General features: G+C 51.2%; 1 protein-coding gene across 2 annotated transcripts; it reads right to left on the reverse strand.

Moving 5' to 3' along the window:
- On the reverse strand, window positions 1-27859 carry josd1 (Josephin domain containing 1). 2 transcript variants are annotated; one of them, XM_078237297.1, is made up of 4 exons: window positions 27113-27859; window positions 10459-10587; window positions 4990-5165; window positions 1-3922 (listed from the first exon to the last, which is right to left on the reverse strand). In XM_078237297.1, exons 1-4 carry the CDS (start codon window positions 27286-27288, stop codon window positions 3912-3914), a joined length of 492 nt encoding a protein of 163 aa, XP_078093423.1. In that variant the 5' UTR covers window positions 27289-27859; the 3' UTR covers window positions 1-3911. The 2 variants fall into 2 exon arrangements, with proteins under 2 accessions (XP_078093423.1, XP_078093422.1); XM_078237296.1 differs by having other exon boundaries at window positions 4-3922; window positions 4971-5165.
- Window positions 27860-27867: the final 8 nt, after the last annotated feature.

A 27867-nucleotide genomic window follows, 5' to 3' on the forward strand; every position in this document is an offset into this window, starting at 1 on the left:
GGAGGAACTTCTTCTCCCAGAGGGTGGTGAATCTCTGGAATTCTCTGCCCACTGAGGTGGTGGAGGCTACCTCGCTGAATATGTTTAAAGCGCGGATGGATGGATTCCTGATCGGTAAGGGAATTAAGAGTTATGGGGATCAGGCGGGTAAGTGGTACTGATCCACGTCAGATCAGCCATGATCTTATTGAATGGCGGGGCAGGCTCGAGGGGCTAGATGGCCTACTCCTGCTCCTATTTCTTATGTTCTTATGTTCTTAACCCGAACAGGCACCGGAGTGTGGCGACTGGGGGATTTTCACAGTAACTTCATTGCAGTGTTAATGTAAGCCTACTTGTGACAATAATAACCAAACTTACAAAAAAAGGTGCAGACTTGAGGGGCTGAATGGCCTCCTTCTGCACTTTAGGGATTCTATAATTCTATGAAACCGCTGGAAAGGTTGGTGCAGCTGCTGAGTGGGGAATTCAGGGAGCTTTACCCGGGACAGCAAGAGGAAAACAAGTAACAGCCCGGCTCTGAAACTCAGGTTACAAAGCTGCACTGCCTCACTGCAAGTGGGCTGACCTCATCACACTCTGTATCCAAGATCAAGATTAAACCAAAATCCTCACCGTGGGCGAGTCAGCTGTTTAAATGTTTGAGAAAAGCGGTGAACTTTAAAGCGAGGGGCCTTTCCTCACCCCAAGGTTTTCTGAAATGGGGTCAGTTTAGATTCTTTCCAATTTAAATTCTGTCGGCCCATTCCTACCGCCCACCTAATTCCAATTTTCATTTGCGGAGAATATAGGCGATTTTGCAAATTATGGATGAAGGGAGGGGGGCCACTGATTTACGATCTCATCCTTTCCATAAAACAGTGATTACACTTCAGAAGTATTTCATAGAATCCCTACAGTGCAGAAGGAGGCCATTTGGCCCATCGAGCCTACACCGACAACAATCCCACCCAGGCCCTATCCCCATAACCCCACATATTTACCCTGCTGGTCCCCCTGATACTAATTTTGCTGGCTGTAAAGTATTTTGGGAAATCCTGAGGTCATTACAGGTGGTAAATTCAAGTCTTTCCCTCATTAAAACCCACCATCCTGCCCTCTACTCGGGTACCAATAGAAAGGCTTTATAAAAGACACAAACTAGTCATTTTTTTCAGCCGGTGACGAGTATTTTGGGGCCCAGTAGCTGAATGGTGGTGGCGTGCAGTCAGCAAGGAGAACATGGCAACCCCGTGGAGAGCTTGTCCCAGCGCTGTCTCAGTCATAGAATCCCTACAGTGCAGAAGGAGGCCATTCGGCCCATCGAGTCTGCACCGACCACAATCCCACCCAGGTCCTATCCCCATATCCCCACGCATTTACCCTAGCTAATCCCCCTGACACTAAGGGGCGACTTAGCATGGTCAATCCACCCAACTCGCATATCTTCGGACTGTGGGAGGAAAACCGGAGGAAAACCCACGCGGACACGGGGAGAATGTGCAAACTCCTCACAGACGGTGACCCAAGCCGGGAATCGAACCTGGGTTCCTGCCGCTGTGAGGCAGCAGTACTAACCACTATGCCACCTTCATGTGCCCAGCTGAAGTGGAGGGGAGGGAGCATTTTTAAGAATGGAACCACAATGCCAACGAGTAATCTCTCCACAACTAGTGAATCAGATCCGAGGGTTCCCAACACTTTGGCCGTTTGTCCATGCTGATGGATTTAAGTTACCTCACAAGTGGCTCCCTCACAATACTATCATTTCAAGAAACACAAGGAAGTCATTAACTGCATAATTTCACCAGAACCCTCAATATAAAGTCAAGCCCAGCCACCTGATCCACAACACACAGAGAGAGAGAGAGAAAACCCCAGGAACATTCACAGCAGTAATTAGGGAACAGTGAGAAGGAAAAGAATGATTCCATTGGGATTTTGCTCTGTCCTTTCCTTCCAATACCAGTGAGACCTGACTCCATACATTAAATGACAAAACACGCTGGCAGGCGTGGTAGGGATAGGGATATGGGTGGGATTATGATCGGTGCAGACTCGATGGGCCGAATGGCCTCCTTCTGCACTGTAGGGATTCTATGACTGAGACAGCCATAGGTTCTCTGAGAACCATACCAAGGTCACCAGGTATGATAGGGCCTGGGTGGGATTGTGGGTCGGTGCAGGTTCGATGGACCAAATGGCCTCCTTCTGCACTGTAGATTCTGTGGCTGCAATCAGATTTATCCACCCACCAACAAGCAGAGATATAATCAACCTCGGGTGCGGCTTTCCTCCGTCTCCAGCCCCTGTGCCAGTGGCTGGGATGTCCAATCAATCGGCTCAATAAAAATTTACTTCATCTGGATAATTTTTTTAAAAATAAGTTTTATGAAACATAGTCAACAAATTCTACGATTTGGAGAATTAGGAATCTCCTAACAAGTCCCTGCCCTTTTCCAACAGATTGTCCAATTATTAAGGTGCCGAGAAAGAGTACCTGCTTGCCCAAGAATTTGTGCTGTCGCTTACTGTAACCCAGTCACATTATTTGTTTTATCTCATTTGCAACTGGTCCCCAAGTTTGGCCGATCAGGAATTCTACCCAACGCCACCTCCTCACCCCCCCCTCCCGCAATTAGGGAGCAGATAAGATTGGGTCAGTTTCAAACCCCAACCAATTCCACTCCCTGTTGAAATCAGAGACTGGGGTGGGGTGAATGATTGCCGATCCACCCGGCACTGCAGAGTCTCCAGTCTGGCGAGTTACGTTAAAAGTTACCCCTGGATGTCACGAACGGGGAGTACCACAGGACGCTTGAAGGGAACAGACACTGCCATTGGCACCAGTAGGTAGCACGAACCTTTGTCGAGTCACACAACACATCGCGAGGAACTAATAGCTACAGGATTTGAACAACCTCAAACAACGTTCTCTACCTTTGACCAGATTGTCAATGCGGCGGCCACCCTTAAACCCTTTGGGCCCATTTTGAGAAGCAGGTGGCCAAAAACACTCATTCCAAAACTTGATTTGTCACTTCTAGGTCTCTTAAATCTCACGCGCTGCTGCGCCATGTGGACAGGAAGGGGAATAATCTCCCCAAAAAAACGGACATTACACCCAGTACAGGCATCGCCCCTTGAGCAACACAACCCCCCCTCCACCCCCCCCCCCCCCCATTACATTTCTTTTGATTTCCCAATGTTTTTATGAGTTGGAGTGTTGATCACTGCTTTAAAAACCATTGGGAAAGAGGGAGGGCCACAATGTCAGCAGGTGCGGGACGGCGGGATATGGTGGTCAGAACAACAACTTCCTGGACGAGAGATCGCCAACCTAAAAAAGTTAGCTCTGCTTCCCTTGTCACAGACATTGCTGAGTTTTTGCTCAGCATCTTTCATTAGGGAGCAAAGAATTTAGTTGGGCCTTAATGCAAGGATTGGTGTTTCCCGTGTGAAATTCTTTAGTCTCGGCCCCAGACCTGAAGAGTACCTGGCCACCCCACATTTGTGATAATGTTCACCCCAATTTTGATATATATATATATATTTATAATTTACATTTTTCTTCACTAAGCAACAACAAAGACAAAACACTTTTCGTCCCTCATCAGATTTCCTGCTCTTTGAGTAATTCATATATTTTTTTAAAAAGCACCAACTCTCCTTTAGAATACTTAGTCACCAAGTCTTTGAAAGATATGCAGAGATTAAAAAGGTATTCCTTTTCCGCTGATATAGAGTTTTCAACAGTTGCTGTGGTTTAAGAGTTTTGCTGCTGTCCCTCAAAGTTGGAGCTGTAGTGATTGCAAGGCTTAGTCCAGTTGGGATGTCCCCAAGTCAGCCATCTGTTCTCCAGCTCTGATGAACTTCAACCTCTTCGCTAACAACCAAGAGAAGCTCACAGTTCTTCCCCCTCAGCTGGTGTTTCAAAAACTTTCTGTGTGAAGATTAGAAATATACAACACGGCGTTAAGAGGAAACCTTCAACGGAACGTTCAAATACAAAATGGCCGCAAATACTCGCCAACCTGGAAAAGTTAGCTCTGCTTCCCTTGCCACAGGTGTTGCTGAGTTTTTCCAGCATTTTTCATTACGGAGCAAGGAATTTACTTGGGCCTTAGCGCAAGGATTGGTCTTTCCCGTGTGCCAGCGCCAGGGATCTAGGTTCGATTCCCGGCTTGGGTCACTGTCTGTGTGGACATTCTCCCCGTGTCTCCGTGGGGGTTTCCTCCCACAGTCTGAAAGACGTGCTGGTTAGGGTGCATTGGCCGTGCTAAATTCTCCCTCAGTGTACCCGAACAGGCGCCGGAGTGTGGCGACTAGGGGATTTTCACAGTAACTTCATCGCAGTGTTAATGTATGCCTACTTGTGATACTAATAAATAAACTTTACGAACTAGCAGATATAATCTGCTGCCACTCATTGTACGGGCTCTTACCCGAAACACTTCCCCTCGATAACTTGCTGAGTGGGGAATTCAACAACAACAACAAGAAGAAATAGTGCAGCACATTCAGGAGAAACGCCGCAAGATTAGCAAGGGGCTATCTGGCAGTGGAAGGCGTCACATGCCAGCCCAATTCTGCACTCACCCAATGTCCGCACGCAGGAGAGGGGGGAAATCACGGTACATCTAACTGACATTTTACACACCACAGCTTTCACTGCCTTACATCTGTCGGGTGCAATTTTGCCTTTTAAAAAGTATTTAGACAGTTACATGGGTAAGATGGGTATAGAGGGATAGAACATAGAACAGTACAGCACAGAACAGGGCCCTCGGCCCACGATGTTGTGCCGAGCTTTATCTGAATATGGCCCAAATGCGGGCAATTGGGACTAGCTTAGGGGTTTAAAAAAAAAAGGGCGGCATGGGCGAGTTGGGCCGAAGGGCCCGTATCCATGCTGTAAACCACTATGACTATCACCGCACAGTACGCGAGTAAACTCGGATCGGAGAAATCGACCGCAGTGATCAATTAACCTGAGTTCATCCTCGTTACCAATCGGATCCGGCAGTTTCAGCTTCGAGTCGAGGTTGTAGTAGGTTCCAGCCACCTCGCGGACGCCGATCCAGTGTTGCCGTTTGAGGGGGAGCTTCACCGGACCCCAACATAAACTGGACGGGATGTTCATGATGAAGCCCATCACATTGGGAAGAGCAATCGTATTGACATCTCTGAAAGAAATGCAAAAGTAAGATCAGGAGGCGGGTTTGAGAGGTGCTCCATTCTGGGACCATTCACCATCTTAGAATCACTACAGCGCAGGGGGCCATTCGGCCCATCGAGTCTGCACTGACCACAGTCCCACCCAGGCCCTATTCCCGTAACCCCACATCTTTACTCTGCCAGTTCCCCTGACACTAAGGGGCAATTTGGCACGGCCAATCCACCTAACTTGTACATTGTTGGACTGTGGGAGGAAACCAGAGCATCCGGAGGAAACCTACGCAGACACGGGGAGAACGTGCAGACTCCACACAGACAGCAACCCAAGCCGGGAATTGAACCCAGGTCCCTGGCGCAGTGAAGCAGCAGTGCTAACCATTGTGCCACCATGCCACCCTATGATCATAGCTAAGCATAATGGGAATCTGTTGGTAAAAGTATCGAGGATTTAAGAGCAAAGGCAGCTAAATGGAGTGAGGGTACAGATCAGCCATGATCTAACTGAATGGAGGAGATAGTTGGAGGGGCTGAATGGCCTCCTCTTGTTCCTATTTGTTATAAATAACAAAAGAATCTTAGCAAATTATTCCCCCCATTGTTGATCATCAACACCAGGCTCTCTGGTGTCACTGTCCCTTTCTACATAGTTTTAAAGTTTATTTATTAGTGTCACAAGCAGGCTTACATTAACACTGCAATTAAGTTACTGTGAAAATCCCCTAGTCGCCACACTCTGGCGTCTGTTCGGGTACACTGAGGGAGAATTTAGCATGACCAATGCACCCTAACCAGCACGTCTTTTGGACTGTGGGAAGAAACTGGAGCACCCGGAGGAAACCCATGCAGACACGGGGAGAAAGTGCAGATTCTGCACAGACAGTGACCCGAGTTGGGAATTGAACCCGGGTCCCTAGCGCTGTGAGGCAGCAGTGCTAACCACTGCGCCACCGTGCCGCCCTTTTGCTCAGACTTAGCAGGAGGACAGGAATGGAAGAATTTACCAACAGTTGGCTTCCCGTAATTTGGGTTGAAACGGCGAACTAAACTTTGAAAATAAAAGCACTTTGGATAGGAATTCACACCAGTTGGTGCACAAAGCAAAACATTTCAGCGTTTGACATCCAGCCCGAGTTGATGGAAGGATTCAGCTGTGCAGAGCGGTGCCATGACACACAAAAGCTGCTCCTGATCCACACAGGCCAGGAGATCCAATTCCGAGTGTGTGCACAGTGAACTGTCTTCAACTCAGGCGACAGTCAGGGTTCTGCAATTGACCTCAGTGCCTGCACTTGTTTGGGCGGGGGGGAGGTTTGCAGACAGAAAGAGAGAACAAGGTTCAGGTCGATGACCTTTCATCACGAGTTTCTCTCTCGAAAGATACTGCCAGATTTTTGAGTACTTCCAGCATCTTCTGTTTTTATTTTGGGCGGCACGGTGGCACAGCGGGTCAGCACTGCTGCCTCACAGCGCCAGGGACCCGGGTTCGATTCCCGGCCTTGGGTCACTGTCTGTGTGGAGTCTGCACATTCTCCCCGTGTCTGCATAGGTTTCCTCCAGAGATGTGTGGGTTAGGTGGATTGGCCGTGCTAAATTGCCCCTTAGTGTCAGGGGGATTAGCAGGGTAAATAGGTAGGGATACGGGGATAGGGCCCGGGTGCGGTTGTTGTTGGTGGTGCAGACTCGATGGTCCGAATGGCCTCCTCCTGCACCGTCGGGATTCTATGATTCTATTTCCAGCATTTTGCTTTTGCATTAAGCCTCTCTATTTAACGGGGTCAGCTGGGGATGTGAAAGTGTGTGGGTGTGAGAGGTGGGAGGAGACTTGGCTCGAATGCTCGGCGCTCACTGCCTGGACTGAGACAGGAAGAGCAGCCAGTCGGGTGAAATATCGCTGCGTCACTGCACGCTGGGTAAAAGACGCCTGCAGTGGGCCAGTGACTCCGGGGACCCACTCCCCTGAGCACCCCCCCAAAAACCACATTGGTTTCTTGGATACTGCAGGTGGCTCGTGTCTACTGGAACCTCATCAGAGGAAACAGGGGCCAGCGTTCTTCGAAAACGGCACGTCGATGTACAGAGAGTTCTGATGCACGCCTCGACACACTGGGTACATTACAGACGCACGCATCGTTCTCAGTGCAAAGATGAGCCCCTGTCTAACTGAGAGACGGCTGCTGCTCCTGCCCTAATGAGGGCACAGGGATCCATAAATAATTGGAATTACATCAGCTGTTACATCAGGGCCACAACATATAAACATTTACGTTTTGTCAAGCGGAACGTAATTCAGAAGCAGAAAGAAGTTTCCAGAGCCAGAAGATCCAAGAGCTCACCCCCCCATCTACACAATCGTGTGGACACTACATTGTAACACTTGCCTGACGCTTTTCAACATAACCGACTGGCTGTTCTTACAAACAAAAAAAAATACCCTGGTCAAATCGAACAGCTTCCGCCACACCACACTGCATTCCGAGAGTACTGGAGTAGCGCTGAAACTGTGAACCGCATTCAGCTGGACAAGTTCTGGGGCCATTTTTTATTCTGTTGCTTGCAGCTACAGTAAATAAAACCAAATTAAAAATTCTTGCAAATAAAAGACTCCACCGGTGAGCGCCTTTCCCTTGCAGTGAGAGCAGGGAAGGAAATAAGATAAAACGCGAAATACCGCGGATGATGGAATCCGAAACAAAAACAGAAAAATGCTGGAAAATCTCAGCAGGTCTGACAGCGTCTGTGGAGTGAGAATAGATGTGGAGATGCCGGCGTTGGACTGGGGTGAACACGGTAAGAAGTCTCACAACACCAGGTTAAAGTCCCAACAGGTTTATTTGGTAGCAAATACCATAAGCTTTCGGAGTGCTGCTCCTTCGTCAGATGGAGTGGAAATGTGCTCTCAAACAGTGCACAGAGACACAGAAATCAAGTTACAGAATACTGATTAGAATGCGAATCCCTACAGCCAGCCAGGTCTTAAGGGTCTTGGGGAAACCATGCAGACGCTACAACAACGGATGAATGAACACCGCTCGACAATCATCAGGCAAGACTGTTCTCTTCCCGTGGGGGAGCACTTCAGCAGTCACGGGCATTCAGCCTTGGATCTTCAGGTAAGCGTTCTCCAAGGCGGCCTTCACGACACACGACAGCGCAGAGTCGCTGAGCAGAAACTGATAGCCAAGTTCTGCACACATGAGGACGGCCTAAACCGGGATGTTGGATTTATGTCACATTATCAGTAACCCCCACAGCTTGCCCCCTGGACTTGCAGAATCTCACTAGCTGTTCTGTCTGGAGACAATACACATCTCTTTAACCTGTGTTTAATGCTCCCTCCACCCACATTATCTGTACCTTTAAGACCTGGCTGGCTGGAGGGATTCGCATTCTAATCAGTATTCTGTAACTTGATTTCTGTGTCTGTGCACTGTTTGAGAGCAGATTTCCACTCCATCTGACGAAGGAGCAGCGCTCCGAAAGCTTATGGTATTTGCTACCAAATAAACCTGTTGGACTTTAACCTGGTGTTGTGAGTGAGAATAGAGCCAACGTTTCGAGTCTGGGTAATCCTTCGTCAGAGCTGAAAATAAGATGTGCAAGTCTTACTTTGCACATGTATCGGCTTTTGATACGCCTGTACGACTTGCATCACGCACAGGGGCTGTGTTTTCGGAAATACTTCAGGGCAACTTATAGTGACACCACAAAGCAAGGCTGAGGTGGAGATGACTGGCTAATTCTCACGCCGTTCGCTTGCTGTAAGTTACTGGGATTTATTTTACGGACATCATTTGTATTAAGTAACTATCAGCCACTCACTGCAGCTTGGAGAAGTCACCTTACTCTTAGCAGAAGGCTGTTGTTGCTTCCGCCATGTTTACTGTAGTTCGCAGAGGCGCCGTTTAAATAGACTCTGTTTGTTGTCAGACCTGCTCTAAGTCCCACGCCACCTCCAACTAACACAACAGTGATTCCATTATTTTTAAAAATGCAAAAAAAAATTTGTTACCCTACACTGACTCTCCAACAGAGCATCCCACCCCAGGCCTTGTGCCCATCACCCCATGTATTTACCCCGCTAACCCATCTAACCTACATAGCTTTGGATACTAAGGGGCAATTTAGCATGGCCAAACCACCTAACCCGCACATCTTTGCACTGCGGGATGAATCAGGAGCACCCGGAGGAAACCCGGAGGTTGGCGCTGCTGTCTCACAGCGCCAGGGACCCGGGTTCGATCCCCGCATTGTGATACAAGAAATAGCACAATAGCTTATACTCCGCTAATGGTTGTAAGACTGGACGCCACCATTCCCTCGTAGTGAGCAAGACTAAAATAGCTTAAAGTGATGTCTTTCACCTGTTTAGGGCGTCCTGTCGCACTCTAATGAAAAGTAGCGAGTGTCGTAATGTAGGGAAATGTGGGAGGCAATAATCACACAACAAGTTCTCCACAAACAGCAGAGAGAAACGAGCAGGTTAGCTGTTTCAGTGATGCCGGTGGGGATAAACACTGGCAAGGCAAACTGTTCTCCTTCAAACAGTTCGATAGGTCAAAAGAACACAAGAAAAGTGAGCAGCAGTGAGCGACAGGGTACAACATCCCCTCAAGCCTGCTCTGCCATTCAGTAAAATCCTGGCTGATCTCCCATCAACTCCACATTCACACCCGATCCCATCAATTCCTTGAAAGATCAAAAATCCACTGATCTCAGTCTTAAATATATTCAATGACTGAATACCTTCTTTTCACAGAATCCCTACAGATCAGGAGGAGGCCATTCGGCCCATCGAGTCTGCACCGACTCTCTGACAGAGCACCTTACCCAGGCCCTATCCCCGAAACCCTACATATTTACCCCACTAATTCCTCTAATCTACACATATTTTGGACACTAAGGGACAATTTAGCGTGGCCAATCCACCTAACCTACACATCTTTGGACTGTGGGTGGAAACGAGAGCATCCGGAGGAAACCCACGCAGACACGGGGAGAACGTGCAGACTCCACACGGACAGTGACCCGAGGCCGGGAATCGAACCCGGGTCCCTGGCGCCGTGAGCCAGCAGTGCTAACCACCGCGCCACCGTGCCGCATCATTTTAGGATAGAGAATTCCAAAGATTCACAATCCCGATTGACGAAACCTCTCACTGTAGGACCTACATCATCAACGACATTCACTGGAGTAAGTTTAGCATCTTGCCCAAGAGGCAAGGCAGCACCTTCAGCTGAGTGCTGCACTGAAGCCTCTCCCTAGATTATGTGCTCGAGCCTGTGGCCGTCTGTTTGTCCGTACCTTCGTTTGTCCCACCAAACAGCCTCGTAACCTTTAGTTTGAAGAGCGGCCATGATGACATTAACATCGTAGTTTCCTGTTCCCAGCATACTCTTCTTGTGCGGTGTTACCATGGTATTAGGGGACAACCTAGCAGACAGAGGAACAGATTTAAACATCGAGAAAACATTAAATCAGATCATTTGGTCTGACAGGACCTGTGGAGAGAGAATCCAGACTGGAAACATTGGCCCTATTCTCTCTCCCACGACTTGCCTGGGCTTGCAAAATCTCACTAACTGTCCTGGCTGGAGACATCTCTTTAACCTGTGCTTAACCCTCTCTCCACTCACATTGTCTGCACCTGTAAAGACTTGATTACCTGTAAAGACTCGCATTCCAACCATTATCTTGTAAATTGAGTTTGTGACTTTATATGCCCTGTTTGTGAACACAACTCCCACTCACCTGATGAAGGAGCAGCACTCCGAAAGCTTGTGTGGCTTTTGCTACCAAATAAACCTGTTGGACTTTAACCTGGTGTTGTGAGACTTCTTACTGTGCTTATTCTCTCCCCACAGACACTGTCAGACCTGCTGAGTATTTCCAGCATTTTTCATTTCCAGCATCCGCAGTATTTTGCATTTACTCAGCATCATTTGTCATCCAGTAACCCCCCCTCCCCAACGGTATGCACTTACATGGTCAATGGAATCATAGTAATCCTACAGTGCAGAAGGAGGCCATTTGGCTCATCGAGTCTGCACTGACCACAATCCCATCCAGGCCTTATCCTCATAACCCCAGGCATTTACTCTAGCTAGTCCCCCTGACACTAAGGGGCAATTTAGCATGGCCAATTCACCTAACTTACATATCTTTGGAAACTAACGGGCAATTTAGCATGGCCAATCCCCCTAACCTACACACCTTTGGACTGAGAGGGGAAACCAGAGCATTTGGAGGAAACCCTCCGGAGTACAAACCTTGAAAGATCAAAAACCAGTGGTTAGCACTGTTGCCTCACAGCGCCAGGGACCCGGGTTTGATTCCCAACTTGGGTCACTGTCTGTACGGAGTCTGCACGTTCTTCCCATGTCTGCATGGGTTTCCTCCGGGTGCTCCGGTTTCCTCCCACAGTCCGAAAGATGTGCTGATTAGGTGCATTGGCCATGTTAAATTCCCCCTCAGTGTACCCGAACAGGTGCCGGAGTGTGGCGATTAGGGGATTTTCACAGTAACTTCATTGCAGTGTTAATGTAAGCCTACTTGTGACACTAATAAATAAACTTTATTTTAAACCCACGCAGACATGGGAAGAATGTGCAAACTCCACACAGTCACCCGAGGCCGGAATCGAACCCGGGTCCCTGACGCTGTGAGGCAGCAGTGCTAACCACTGTGCCACCATGCCGCCCATACAGCAAAATAATCCACACACAGCTGATTTCCTTGGGCAGAATGAGCTGACCTTCAGCGGGATTTAGCAGAATGTGAGGTGATCTTGTTGAAAGGCACACAATGCTTGCAGAATCCGATTGGGTAGATCCTGAAACGCTGCTTCCTCCGGTTGGAGAGTTCAGAATGGGGTCACAGTCTCCGGATATGGGAATCGCCACTGAGGTAAACAGACTCTCCTTCAGGGCGGCACGGTAGCACAGTGGTTAGCACTGCTGCTTCACAGCTCCAGGGGCCTGTGTTCGATTCCCGGCTTGGGTCACTGTCTGTGTGGAGTTTGCACATTCTCCTCGTGTCTGCGTGGGTTTCCTCCCGGTGCTCCGGTTTCCTCCCACAGTCCAAAGATGTGCGGGTTAGGTTGATTGGCCATGCTAAAATTGCCCCTTAGTGTCCTGAGTTGTGTGGATTAGTGGGTAAATATGTAGGGATAAGGGGGTAGGGCCTGGGTGGGATTGTGGTCGGTGCAGACTCGATGGGCCGAATGGCCTCTTTCTGCACTGTAGGGTTTCTATGATGATTGGCTGTGAACCTTTGGAATTGTTTACCCGGAGAGCTGGTAACCCTCAGATCAGCATTTATTGCAAAAGGGATGGACTAAAAAGTAGAGAAGTGTTGTTGCAATTGTATAGGGTGTTGGTGAGACCACATCTGGAGTATTGGGTCCAGTTTTGGTCTCCTTATTTGAGGAAGGATGTGGGCGGCATTGGAGGCAGTTCAGAGGAGGTTCACCAGATTGATTCCGGGGATGAAAGGGTTGAGGAGAGATTAATCAGTTTGGGCTTGTACTCGCTGGAGTTTAGAAGGACGAGAGGGGATCTGATCGAGGGATATAAAATACTAAAAGGGATCGATAAAGTAAATGTAGACCAAATGTTTCCTCTTGTGGGGCAATCTCGAACAAGAGGCCACAGGGATAGGTTGAGAGGCGGGAGATTTAAAACTGAGATGAGGAGGAACTACTTCTCGCAGAGGGTGGTGAATTTGTGGAACTCGCTGCCCCATCGCGCGGTGGAGTCTGAATCATTAAATGGTTTCAAGAAGGAGATGGATATATTTCTGATAATGAACGAGTTAAGGGGATATGGGGAACAGGTGGGGAGGTGGATTTGAGACCAGGGAGAGATCAGCCATGATCTGATTGAATGGCGAAGCAGGCTCGAAGGATTGAATTTGCCGACTTCTGTTCCTAAATGTTATGTTCCTGTGCAAGTCATATTTAAGGCGGAATCAGTAGGTTTTTGAATATTAAGGGAATCAAGGATCCTGAGGATAGGCAGGAAGGTGGAGTTGAGTGAGAAGATTAGCTGTGAATTTATTAAATGGCGAGGTAAATTCGAAGGGTTGTGACAGCTACTCCCGTACCTACTGCTGATGATTCAGTGACGCGTGCATTGAATTTAAACAGCTGCGGAGATTATTATGCTATCACTTGGTTTATTTAACAATACAGGACTGGAGCCAGCACGCTGAATTGATAAGCTTTGATGTGCAAATTGCTCGGGGTGATTTCATCACTTGAAGCCAACTCCCCATCAGTGAGAGCTAATCACTGGTAATTCCACCTAAGCATTGTACAGCTCCAACTGTCCCTGTGGACACTATCCAAAACCTGGAAGGTGCATTTCATGGTTGTCCTTAAGAGTAACAGTAATCAGGATCCTGAGTTAACAAAGCCCACCAACGCCTCTACTTTCTCAGGAGGCTAAGGAAATTCAGCCTGTCTGCTACGACTCTCACCAACTTTTACAGATGCACCATAGAAAACATTCTTTCCGGATATATCACCGCTTGGTATGGTTCCTGCTCTGACCAAGAGCGCAAGAAACTATAAAGGGTTGTAAATGAAGCCCAGTCCATCACTCAAACCAGCCCCCCACCCATTGACTCCATCCATACTTCCCGCTGCCTCGGGAAAGCAGCCGGCATAATTAAGGATCCCACTCACCTCGGACATTCTCTCTTCCACCTTCTTCAATCACGTACCAACAGATTCAAGGAAAGAATCTTCCCTGCTGCTTTTGAATGGTCCTATCATATATTAAGCTGAACTTTCTCTTCACCCTATCTGTAACTGTAACACTACATTCTGCATCCTCTCCTTCTCCCGTATGCACTCTATGAATGGTATGCTTTGTCTGTATAGCACGCAAGAAACAATATTTTCCACTCTATCCCAACACGTGACAATAAATCAAATCAAAGATAAAGCATCTCACTCAATCCCCTGGCCTAACTCCACCCTGTGGAGATGCCGGCGTTGGACTGGGTTAAACACAGTAAGAAGTTTAACAACACCAGGTTAAAGTCCAACAGGTTTATTTGGTAACAAAAGCCACACAAGCTTTCGGAGCCCTGAGCCTTGGGGCAGGAGTAGCCATCTGGCCCCTCGAGCCTGCTCCACCATTCAATAAGATCATAGCTGATCTTTTCGTGGACTTAGCTCCACTTACCCGCCCGCTCACCGTAACCCTTAATTCCTTTACTGTTCAAAAATCTATCTATCCTTGCCTTAAAAACATTCAACGAGGTAGCCTCAACTGCTTCACTGGACAGGGAATTCCACAGATTCACAAAGTAAAGTTTATTTATTAGTCACAAGTGAGGCTTACATTTACACTGCAATGAAGTTACTGTGAAATTCCCCGAGTTGCCACACTCCGGCGCCTGTTCAGGTCAATGCACCCTAACCAGCACGTCTTTCGGACTGTGGGAGGAAACCGGAGCACCCGGAGGAAACCCACGCAGACACGGGGAGAACGTGCAGATGCCACACAGACAGTGACCCAAGCCTGGAATCAAACTCGGGTCCCTGGCGCCATGAGGCAGCAGTGCTAACCACTGTGCCGCCCCTTTGGCGAAGAGGTTCCTTCTCAACTCAGTCCTAAATCTGCTCCCCCTTGTTTTGAGGCCATGCCCCCCAGTTCGAGTTTCACCCGTCAGTGGAAACAACCTCCCTGCTTCTATCTTATCTGTTCCCTTCATAATCTTAGATGTTTCTATAAGATCTCCCCTCATTCTTCTGAATTCCAATGAGTATCATCTTATGGGGCCTGGTGTCAAATTGCGTTTTATAATGTGCAAGAAGTTCCTTGGGGAAAGTTAACTAAGCTAAAGACGCTATAAGCATACAAGCTGCTGTTAAATATGGCTTTGATTTGGGAGGAGAATGAAATGGTCGAAAGGAAATAACATATCTCGATTGCAAGATGTTAATTCATCACTGGTGATAGACCAGTAACTACTGGTGTTGCAACCCTTACATTGGGATCACTTTGCCCCCAGAACCTGGACTCAAATCCAATTCTAACTGCTGAGATTAGAATCTCACCTACAGCAAGAGTCCCACAAATTTAACAGTTTTAACACACATTCTAGTTCAGAGCACTATATTGGCCAGTCCCCAGCATTAAGGTTCACTCAGGGGGGGAAACTCAAAAAATAGGCATGGGAAATGGAAACTGTGATGTAAGGTGCAATGGTGAAAATGGGGTCAAGGCGAACTGTAGGGAGAACACGTGGGCTTAACCTAAAGGTTAGTTCATGGTTTACATTTCCATTCTTTCATAGGATGTGGGTGTCATTGGCTAAGCCAGCATTTACCTGCCCATCCTAAATTACCCACAAGAAGGTGGTGGTGAGCTGCCTTCTTGAACAAAGAACAGTACAGCACAGGAAACAGGCCCTTCGGCCCTCCAAGCCTGTGCCGCTCACTGGTCCAACTAGACCATTCGTTTGTATCCCTCCATTCCCAGACTGCTCATGTGACTATCCAGGTAAGTCTTCAATGATGCCAGCGTGTCTGCCTCCACCACCCTACTTGGCAGCGCATTCCAGACCCCCACCACCCTCTGTGTAAAAAACATCCCTCTGATATCTGAGTTATACCTCGCCCCTCTCACCTTGAGCCCGTGACCCCTCGTGATCGTCACCTCCGACCTGGGAAAAAGCTTCCCACTGTTCACCCTATCTATACCCTTCATAATTTTGTACACCTCTATTAGGTCTCCCCTCATTCTCCATCTGTCCAGGGAGAACAAGCCCAGTTTACCCAATCTCTCCTCATAGCTAAGACTCTCCATACCAGGCAACATCCTGGTAAACCTTCTCTGCACTCTCTTTAAAGCCTCCACGTCCTTTTGGTAGTGCGGCGACCAGAACTGGACGCAGTACTCCAAATGTGGCCTAACCAGCGTTCTATACAGCTGCATCATCAGACTCCAGCTTTTATACTCTATACCCCATCCTATAAAGGCAAGCATACCATATGCCTTCTTCACCGCCTTCTCCACGTGTGCTGCCACCTTCAGGGATTTGTGGACTTGCACACCTAGGTCCCTCTGTGTTTCTATACTCTTGATGGCTCTGCCATTTATTGTATAACTCCCCCCTACATTAGTTCTTCCAAAATGCATCACTTCGCATTTATCTGGATTAAATTCCATCTGCCATTTCTCCGCTCAATTTTCCAGCCTATCTATATCCTGCTGTATTGTCCGACAATGTTCATCGCTATCCGCAAGTCCAGTGGAACTCTGCAGTCGCTAAGGTGTAGGTACACCCACAGTGCTGTGAGGGAGGGAGTTCCAAGATGTTGACCCAGCAACAGTGAAGGAACAGCCGATATATTTCCAAGTCGGGGAAGTCAATCTTTTCAATTTTTTTTCATAGAATCCCTACATTGCAGAAGGAGGCCATTCGGCCCATCGGGTCGGCGCCGACCACAATCCTATCCAGGCCCTATTTCCGTAACCCCTCATAGTTACCCTGCTAATTCCCCTGACACTAAGGGGCAATTTAGCATGGCCAATCAACCTAACCCGCACATCTTTGGATTGTGGGAGGAAACCGGAGCACCCGGAGGAAACCCATGCAGACACGGGGAGAACGTGCAAACTTCACACACACAGTGACCCAAGGCTGGAATCAAACCCGGGTCCCTGGCGCTGTGAGACAGCAGCGCTAACCACTGTGCCACCGTGCCGCCCCTTTTTGAAGACAAGTCTAATAAATCCAGGCGATTATAACTTTGAAGAACAAATGCATTGGAGGAGTTTGACAGGAATGTGCAATGGAAGAGAGATTGGAAACAGGGTTAAAGATTTTGAAATTCAGTTTTTGTCATCAGTTTCAAATTCTGGGTTTTTACAGGAATTTTTTTTATGTTTGAGAAAGGAAACAAAATCATTGGAGGGAAGTGAAATGGACCCGGAAAAGTGCAGCAAGTTCAAAGAAAATCAACTTTGTTTTAACATTGCTAAAACACAAGAAACCCAACAAGAATGAAAGGTCTGCATTTCTCCCGAACTTTTCACAACCTCAACATGTTCCAGCCAATGATGTACAATCACTGTTGTGTCATATGAAACTCAGGAGCCAATTTACACACAGCAAGCTCCCGGAAACCCTGTGATCATCACAGAATTCCTACAGTACAGAAGGAAGCCATTCGGCCCATCGAGCCTGCACTGAGAACAATTCCACCCAGCCCCTATTCCACGCAACTCGCGTATTTACCCTACTAATCCCCCTGACATTAAGGGGCAAATTAGCATGGCCAATCAACCTAACCCGCACATCTTCAGGTTGTGGGAGGAAACCCACGCAGACATAGGGAGAATGTGCAAACTCTACACAGACAGTCACCCAAGGTGGGAATTGAACCCGGGTCCCTGGCGCTGTGAGGCAGCAGTGCTAACCACTGTGCCATACCAGTGACCAGATCATTTGGATTTTGGTCGAAAGATAAATATTACCAGGACGCCCTCTTCTCTGACTGATCACACGGGATTTTTTACTTCCACCTGAGGGGTCAGTTGGGCCTTTGGTTTAAAGTCTCATCCAGAAGCTGGCACCTCTGACAGTGCAGCACTCCCTCAACGCGCAGTGTCTGTGCTGAAGTCGCTGGAGTTGGTGCAAAATAAGCAGCTCCTGACTGAGTCAAGATTGCAATCGCTGAGCCAACATCTTTAACTATGGGACTTAAAAACAGGCAAGCTAAAAGATAACCCACAACTATTAATAGAGTTTAAATACACCACTTTTATAGCACTCACTATTAAGACTCAGTTTTAAAAATGCTCTTGAGGTTAAAGTAAAGATCATATCTTTGTTACAAGTGCAGTCACTACAGTGGTGGAGTATTAAACATTATTGGTGATTCTGCCCAGGGGAACAGTTGTGATCTTGGTTCAACTAAATAATGTGCTGATGCGCCACTTAAGGAAGGCATCGATTGAAGTGTTTTGTCTTTGGGGACCCTCAGTCTGCTAACTATCAATGTACCACTCTCCTCTCTTCATACCGAAGTAGGAATGGAAGGTCGGCGCTTTTTTTTTTAAGGCAAGTGTTTTGCGATATCTTGAAGCAGCACAAAACACACGCCCTGTTCCCGGAAAGATCATCCCAATCCCCCTTAAAAAAAAAAAGTACAGCTGTTGTTTCTTTCCCTGCTGAATATTAGATTCTTGGAGACTCTCACACGAAATGCATCGAAGGGGCGGGGGGGGGGGGGGGGGGGGGGGGGGGGAGAGAATTGGTGAGGTACAGTCATTACACTGTTAAAAGTTTAAACATTGATTCTATCTCGCACACATTTTAAAATAAGCTTCTTACACCCCCGAGGTTTGGCTCGAGTTTTCGAAAAGCATACTTTGCAAATACACGCCTTTTTTTTTTTAAACACACTGACAAATCTCATACCCAGGTCACCACTTGTTGATCTCAATATGGCAAATCAGATTGTGGGTGCCTTGTGTCTCCCCTCGTCTGGGCGATCAAACGTTTTAAGGTATTCAGCATGAAGGAAACATCTTGAGATTTTACAACAAATGGAGATACAATGAGCTTCTTTGTTTCGTAACTCTGAAAGTTATGGGAGTTAACAGATACCAGTGTGTCAGTGTGATGCCTTCCTGCGTTCCATGTTTTAAAAATGCATCAGACAGTTCTCACAATCTATCCTCAGTCACTCTTTTTCTCATTTATTATTAATACAACGCGCAGTCCCCCTCTCCTCTCTCATTCCTCCCAAGTTGCCCAAGCTCAGAGCTTAGTCTCCCTCCTCTCTGTATTGAGGTCAACTGAAGCTGGATTCCCTGACACAAGCTCATCCCAGGGAGATGGGACCTGAACATTTCGATCCTACACATTCCGCATTATTTTGACTTAGTTGACAAAACCACGGAAAGCATTCTTTCCGGATGTATCACAGCTTGGTACAGCTCCTGCTCTGCCCAAGACCACAGGAAACTCCAGAGGATCATGAATGTGGGCGGCAGGGTGGGCACAGTGGTTAGCGCTGCTACCTCACAGCGCCAGGAACCCGGGTTCGATTCCCGGCTTGGGTCACTGTCTGCGTGGAGTCTGCACATTCTCCCCGTGTCTGCATGGGTTTCCTCCGGGTGCTCCAGTTTCCCTCCACAATCCAAAGATGTGCAGGTTAGATGAATTGGCCATGCTAAATTCTCTCTCGGTGTACCCGAACAGGCGCCGGAGTGTGGCGACTAGGGGATTTTCACAGTAACTTCATTGTAGTGTGACTGTAAGCCAACTTGTGACTAATAAATAAACTTTTATCTTTTTGAATGTAGCCCAGTCCATCACGCAAACCAGCCTCCCATCCATTGACTCTGTCTACATTTCCCGCTGCCTCGGCGAAGCAGCCGGCATAATTAAGGACCCCACGCACCCCGGACATTCTCTCTTCCACTTTCTTCCGTCGGGAAAAAGATACAAAAGTCTGAGGACACGTACCAACCGACTCAAGAACAGCTTCTTCCCTGCTGCCATCAGACTTTTGAATGGACCTACCTCGCATTAAGTTGATCTTTCTCTACACCCTAGCTATGACAGTAACACTACATTCTGCACTCTCTCCTTTCCTTCTCTATGAACGGTATGCTTTGTCTGTATAGCGCGCAAGAAACAATATTTTTCACTGTATACTAATACATGTGACAATAATAAATCAAATCATCTTTGAAATCCCACACCAGAACACCCTAGCACCAAATTCAAGGCAGTGCACGAGTCCAGAATCTAGGACGGAATTATACTGTCCCTTTGGATAAGATATTGAACCGAGGCACTGTCTCCTGCCCCAATGGCACCATTGCACTGGTGTCCCAGGCCAACACTCCTCCCTCAGCTAACAACGCCAGATAAGCTGGCCCTTTGCCTCATCGCTGCTTGCGGCATGTTTCTGTGGGGAAAGACGGCTATCAAAGCCACCAATCCGTAACTGCAAGGCAAATCAGTTCACTGCTCGCAAAACACTGGAGACACTTGGAGAGGAAAACGGAAGCCCCGTATCTTCCAGCTTCTTCAAAATACAAGTTGCACTTGCTTCACTTTCCTTCATGATTTTAATATCCCGGTGTCCTGCTTTACGTTAACTGTCCGATTACAATCATTGGGCACACTAAGAAGTCTCACAACATCCAGGCTAATGTCCAACAGGTTTATTTGGAATCACGAGCTTTCGGAGCGCTGTTCCTTCATCGGGCGACCTTCATCGCCCACCTGAGGGAGGAGCGGCGCTCCGAAAGCTCGTGATGCCAGATAAACCTGTTGGACATTAACCTGCTGTTGTGAGACTTCTTACTGTGTTCACCCCAGTCCAACGCCGGCATCTCCACATCGTGACAATCATTCGGGATACTATCACACTCAGGTGCAAGGGCACAGCTCTAATATGCGCATTGCATACCTTTAAAACCATGTCTTTATCAGATACTAGAGCAAATAATGGATGAAGGCCTTGCTTAGACCCCGTGTTGCCAGCTCAATCAGCAACTGCAGAATGTTTACACCACTCCCTGTCGCAAGGCGAGCCAGTGCTGCAGGGTCACAATGTACTGTGCACACTGTATATTCCAAACATACTGTACTATAACTGCAGGCAAATTCTTATTTCAATACACCCCAGACTCCAGGGTTCCTTTGACAAGTAGGGTCAATGACTGGGCCAGGTTTTGGATCCTGGATAGAATTATGCAAACACTGATAAGGACCTTTCACTTCTTCCTGCTTCACATTACGCTGTTGTCACCATGGCAACAGCCTTTCCTTTCAGCGATATAATTGTTTGTTTTAATTTCCCCCACAGCGTTTCATGTCTGCACTCATCATAGTCTGCATTGGGAAGAGATGGAACACTCGTGTGTCCAGCGGCCCCAGGTCAGACACAGCAAGGGTGGGATGCGGAGTAAAGTACACGCAAATCTACCCAGGAGGGATGAGTTACACTCACAAGAAGCCACGGAGATGTTATTCTACAGCTAAATTAAACTACAAAAGGTCATGAACGTAGCCCAATCCATCACGCAAACCAGCCTCCCATCCATTGACTCTGTCTACACTTCCCGCTGCCTCAGCAAAGCAGCCACATAATTAATGACCCCACGCACCCCGGACATTCTCTCTCCCACCTTCTTCTGTCGGGAAAAAGATACAAAAGTCTGAGGACACGCACCGACCGACACAAGAACAGCTTCTTCCCTGCTGCTGTCAGGCTTTTGAATGGACTGACCGTACATTAAGTTGATCTTTCTCTGCACCCTAGCTATGACTGTAACACTACATTCTGCACTCTCTCCTTCCCTTCTCTATGAACGGTATGCTTTGTCTGTGTAGCGCGCAAGAAACAATACTTTTCACTGTATACTAATACATGTGACAATAATAAATCAAATCAAATCAAAAGTAATTGAGAGTAGTGGTGTGTAGAGTGGTCAACACAACACACATTTTCAAAAGGGGAGATAGAGATAACCGATAGATATATGGATAGGAAAGGTTTAGAGGGATATGGGCCAAATGCAGACAAATGGGGTTAGCTTAGACAGGCGTTTTGGTTAGCATGGACCAGTATGGGCCGAAGGGCCTGTCTCCGTGCCGTACATTCTATGATTCTATAACCCGCGGAACAAAGTCAGTCGGGTTAATGTGTGTCAGGGAGAATTCGGGCATCTGAATGAAAAGATACCGAATGTTTCGGTGGAAGATACAATCAGGGATTTCAGGAAGTACGATTCTGCGCTGAGAGTCTGATAGGTGTTCCTTAAGGAGGTAATTGTTGCGGTAGATCGGGAAATGCAGCGGAGGCGGTGTACATGGAATTACAGAAAGCCTTTGACAAGACACCACACCAGGTCACTGCATGAAGGTGACAGTTGGGGAGTTAGGAGAATTGGACTTAAAACCGGTTAGAGGAGAGGAAGCAGGGTCGGTGGTTAAGGGCAGTTTCTGGAAGTGACTGGGAGTGGGTTCTGTTCTGGACAGCTCCTGTTCACAATGTTAGATGAGGATTGGGACACGGTTCGTGGGGACAGTGTCCAAATCTGCAGACACTAAAATGGAAAACACAGAGTCAGCAACTCTGAGGTTCAGTGGAGGCTTCAAGGAGATATTGAATGCAAGGGTGGAATGGGCAAACAAGGGCAGGTGGAATTCAATGTCAGTAAGTGTGAGGTGGTAAATCATAGAATCACAGAATCCCTACAGTGCAGAAGGAGGCCATTTGGCCCATCGAGTCTGCACCGACAACAATCCCACCCAGGCAATATCCCCCGTAACCCCACATATTTATCCTGCTAGTCCCCCAGACACTAAGGGGCAATTTAGCATGACCAATCCACCTAACCCACACATCTTTGGAGTGTGGATGGAAACCGGAGCACCCGAAGGAGACCCACGCAGACACGGTGAGAACGTGCAAACTCCACACAGACAGTGACCCGAGGCTGGAATTGAATCCGGGTCCCTGGCGCTGTGAGGCGGCAGCGCTAACCACTGTGCCACCTACGATTTAATCTTGGTTTAAAGTGGTGCATTGAATGAGGAAAGTAGGAACATAGATACAAGAGAGAAAGAAAGATTGAGGACAGAGGGGAGAAAGAAATGTTTTTGAAACAGACGGCTGTGAAGCTGTGGCAATCCCGACCAGAGTCAGTGGCTGAACCCAGAAACTATATCAATATTTGAAAATACTTTCTGGAGATAAGCAAGTGAAGGAAAATGGAAGAGAGAGATACCAGCACAGGGTGGGGACAACATGAGTGGACAAGACAGAGAAGGAAGTAAGTGGGTGGGTCATGTGTGTGGTCATGTGTGTGTGAGAGAGAGCAAGAGACAGCGAGTGAACAGAGAGAGGGAGGGATGGAGGGGGGCAGGGCGGGAGGGATGGAGGGGGGGCAAATGGGAGCGATGGAGGGGGGCAGGGCGGGAGGGATGGAGGGGGGCAGGGCGGGAGGGAGGGGTGGAGGGGGGCAGGGCGGGCGGGAGGGGTGGAGGGGCAGGGCGGGCGGGAGGGGTGGAGGGAGGCAGGGCGGGCGGGAGGGGTGGAGGGGGGCAGGGTGGGCGGGAGGGGGGCAGGGTGGGCGGGAGGGGGGCAGGGCGGGAGGGAGGGGTGGAGGGGGGCAGGGCGGGAGGGAGAGGTGGAGGGGGGCAGGGCGGGCGGGAGGGGTGGAGGGGGGCAGGGCGGGAGGGAGGGGTGGAGGGGGGCAGGGTGGGAGGGAGGGGTGGAAGGGGGCAGGGAGGGGTGGAGGGGGGCAGGGCGGGTGGAAGGGGTGGAGGGGGGCAGGGCAGGGCAGGGGGGCGGGGTGGAGGGGGGGTGGGTTGGAGGGGGGGCAGGCAGGGTGGAGGGGGGGCAGGGCGGGCGGAGGGGGGGCAGGGCGGGCGGGAGGGGTGGAGGGGGGCAGGGCGGGAGGGGTGGAGGGCGGCAGGGCGGGAGGGGTGGAGGGCGGGGCGGGAGGGGGGCAGGGCGGGCGGGAGGGGGCAGGGTGGGCGGGAGGGGGCAGGGTGGGCGGGAGGGGGCAGGACGGGCGGGTGGGGTGGAGGGGGGCAGGGCGGGCGGGAGGGGTGGAGGGGGGCAGGGGGGGCAGGGCGGGCGGGAGGGGTGGAGGGGGGCAGGGCGGGCGGGAGGGGTGGAGGGGGGCAGGGCAGGAGGGGTGGAGGGCGGCAGGGCGGGAGGGGTGGAGGGCGGCAGGGCGGGAGGGGTGGAGGGCGGCAGGGCGGGAGGGGTGGAGGGCGGCAGGGCGGGCGGGAGGGGGCAGGGCGGGCGGGAGGGGGCAGGGCGGGCGGGAGGGGGCAGGACGGGCGGGTGGGGTGGAGGGGGGCAGGGCGGGCGGGAGGGGTGGAGGGGGGCAGGGGGGGCAGGGCGGGCGGGAGGGGTGGAGGGGGGCAGGGCGGGCGGGAGGGGTGGAGGGGGGCAGGGCGGGCGGGAGGGGTGGAGGGCGGCAGGGCGGGCGGGAGGGGTGGAGCGGCAGGGCGGGCGGGAGGGGTGGAGGGGGGCAGGGCGGGAGGGGAGGGGGGGAGGGGCAGGGCGGGCGGGAGGGGTGGAGGGGCAGGGCGGGCGGGAGGGGGGCAGGGCGGGAGGGAGGGGTGGAGGGGGGCCGGGCGGGAGGGAGGGGTGGAGGGGGGCCGGGCGGGAGGGAGGGGTGGAGGGGGGCCGGGCGGGAGGGAGGGGTGGAGGGGGGCCGGGCGGGAGGGAGGGGTGGAGGGGGGCCGGGCGGGAGGGAGGGGTGGAGGGGGGCAGGGAGGGGTGGAGGGGGGCAGGGAGGGGTGGAGGGGGGCAGGGAGGGGTGGAGGGGGGCAGGGAGGGGTGGAGGGGGGCAGGGCGGGTGGAAGGGGTGGAGGGGGGCCGGGCGGGAGGGCGGGCGGGAGGGGGGCCGGGCGGGAGGGCGGGCGGGAGGGGTGGAGGGGGGCAGGGCGGGCGGGAGGGGTGGAGGGGGGCAGGGCGGGCGGGAGGGGTGGAGGGGGGCAAGGCGGGCGGGAGGGATGGAGGGGGGTAGAGCAGGCAGGAGGTGTGGAGGGGGGCAGGGAGGGGTGGAGGGGTGGAGAGGGGGGCAGGGCGGGCGGGAGGGGTGGAGAGGGGGGCAGGGCGGGCGGGAGGGGTGGAGAGGGGGGCAGGGCGGGCGGGAGGGGTGGAGGGGGACAGGGAGGGGTGGAGGGGGGCAGGGCGGGCAGGAGGGGTGGAGAGGGGGGCAGGGCAGGCGGGAGGGGTGGAGAGGGGGGCAGGGCGGGCGGGAGGGGTGGAGAGGGGGGCAGGGCGGGCGGGAGGGGTGGAGGTGGGGGCTGGGCGGGCGGGAGGGGTGGAGGGGGGCAGGGCAGGCGGGAGGGGTGGAGGGGGGCAGGGCGGGCGGGAGGGGTGGAGGGGGGCAAGGCGGGCGGGAGGGATGGAGGGGGGTAGAGCAGGCAGGAGGTGTGGAGGGGGGCAGGGAGGGGTGGAGGGGTGGAGAGGGGGGCAGGGCGGGCGGGAGGGGTGGAGAGGGGGGCAGGGCGGGCGGGAGGGGTGGAGAGGGGGGCAGGGCGGGCGGGAGGGGTGGAGGGGGACAGGGAGGGGTGGAGGGGGGCAGGGCGGGCAGGAGGGGTGGAGAGGGGGGCAGGGCGGGCGGGAGGGGTGGAGAGGGGGGCAGGGCGGGCGGGAGGGGTGGAGAGGGGGGCAGGGCGGGCGGGAGGGGTGGAGGTGGGGGCTGGGCGGGCGGGAGGGGTGGAGGGGGGCAGGGCAGGCGGGAGGGGTGGAGGGGGGCAGGGCGGGCGGGAGGGGTGGAGGGGGGGCAGGGCGGGCGGGAGGGGTGGAGGGGAGCAGGGCGGGAGGGAGGGGTGGAGAGGGGCAGTGCGGGAGGGAGGGGTGGAGGCGGGCAGGGCGGGAGGGAGAGGTGGAGGGGGGCAGGGCGGGAGGGAGGGGTGGAGGGGGGCAGGGCGGGAGGGAGCGGTGGAGGGGGGCAGGGCGGGAGGGAGGGGTGGAGGGGGGCAGGGCGGGAGGGAGGGGTGGAGGGGGGCAGGGCGGGAGGGAGGGGTGGAGGGGGGCAGGGCGGGAGGGAGGGGTGGAGGGGGGCAGGGCGGGAGGGAGGGGTGGAGGGGGGCAGGGCGGGAGGGAGGGGTGGAGGGGGGCAGGGCGGGAGGGAGGGGTGGAGGGGGGCAGGGCGGGAGGGAGGGGTGGAGGGGGGCAGGGCGGGAGGGAGGGGTGGAGGGGGGCAGGGAGGGAGGGCTGGCGGAGGGCAAAGGGTGAGGGGGGAGTGATGGATGGCAGCAGAGAGGGTGGGATGGATGGATGGAGGAGGGCAGAGAGTGGGGTGAGGAGGTGGGAGATAGTGAGAGGGAGAATGGAGGAGAGTGGAGAGAATTTTTTCTAGTTATTCTTCTGAGGCACGTAGGATGTTTAATGTTTAAGGCAAAATATGATTGTTGTGGTGATGAATCAGCAACAAGGAGGCACAGAATCATTTCTTCACATTATTCGAACAAGGGATTACTGCTACTGGTTATTAAAAGAAAGCTAGTGAGATCATTTAAAAAGGAAATAAACACAGATCTCAAGAGTATAAAAGCATTGAGAAAAACGGAGGTTTGACTCGTTAAAGCCAGTTAAAAAGGTGACAGCACAGACACAAAGGACCAAACAGAATAGCGTCTGATTCACTTTGGACACTACGTCATTAGGAACATCTGTGTGAACTCGCGCAGAGAGAAAGACTTGTCGGGGGGATCTTACTGAAACTTACAGGATACGGCGAGGCCTGGATAGAGTGGACGTGGAGAGGATGTTTCCACCAATAGGAAAATCTAGAACCAGAGGGCACATTTCAGGCTAAAGGGACGATCCTTTAAAACAGAGAGGAGGAGGAATTTCTTCAGCCAGAGAGTGGTGAATCTGTGGAACTCTTTGCCACAGAAGGCTGTGGAGGCCAGGTCATTGAGTATCTTTAAGACAGAGATAGATAGGTTCCTGATTAATAAGGGGTCAGAGGTTATGGGGAAAAGGCAGGAGAATGGGGCTGAGAAAAATATCAGCCATGATTGAATGGCGGAGCAGACTCAATGGGCCGAGTGGCCTAATTCTGCTCCTATATCTTATGGTAACCTCAGTAGACAATGAAATATCACTGAAGTATAAAGTGGTTAATGGGAGAACTTCCCTGTACTATTCTGAATTGTGACCACAGATTATTCACACCAGCCAAGAGAGCAGACAGAGGCATGGTTCAATATCTCATCTGTAACGACAGGGTCTCCTGCAGTGCTCATTCAGAACTGTGCAGGAGCGGCAATCTGGAATGGGACTTGAATCCACAACCTTCTGACTCTTTAACGTGTGCGAATGCGACCACACTGAGCCACGCCTGACAGTGGCCTTACTCAAGCCACCTTGCCACCCGGCAGTTCCGCAGTGTAATGCATGCGACAACCCAGCACAACGACACTCTGCTTCAGGTACCTCTGAAAAATCTCCTGTAGGGTGTCTCTTGTGAATGCTCTCCCATCCTGGAAGACATTGTTGAGGGCATGAAGTGCACACAGCTCTCTCCTCTGTTTCTCGTGGTAAATCAAAGCAGGTGCCTGAGCATCAGAGTCCAGTTTCAACTTATCGCCTTTCCAGGGGACACAGTTCATTTTCAGTTTGACAAGATGCACTGCCTGAAACGTGATCAAACCTCAAGACAAAGTACACCTCGGCCTTAGTTCACGTTCCAGGCACCTTATAGTCATATTAAGACTTCTGAGCTGTCGCATCAATTGTCTTCGGGACTCAGTACAACTGAATCAAATATAAATGATAGCTGTGGGTTGCAGAACTTTGTTACGGCCACTTCCAGGAAATACAAAATATATACTCAGTTGCATGCGGCAATCCTTTAAGGACACTTTCTTCTTGTAAGTCAAACACTTTTAAGACTTAAATCAGTATTTTTTCCCCTGAAGTTCAGACATTCTGGCACAATATTTATAATCTCTCAGTGAGCTCCGACTTGCTGCTGTAAGAATATTCTTAGTTGCAGAGGACTTTTGTGTTAACAGCTGCATTCTGCACCAATCTTCAGACCAACCTATCAGTCACTGTCCTGCTTTCCATACCGGTCCCTGGGTCAGTCCTTGCGCTTGGCTCTGCTTCTTCGGTCACTGCGCCAGTCCCTGTGCCAGGCGTATGTTCCCTCACCACCTTGTCCAGGCTCACCCCCTGCCCTCGTCCTG

The sequence above is a fragment of the Mustelus asterias genome, chromosome 21, assembly GCF_964213995.1.
Source record: "Mustelus asterias chromosome 21, sMusAst1.hap1.1, whole genome shotgun sequence".
In the NCBI taxonomy this organism is placed as follows: Eukaryota; Metazoa; Chordata; class Chondrichthyes; order Carcharhiniformes; family Triakidae; genus Mustelus; species Mustelus asterias.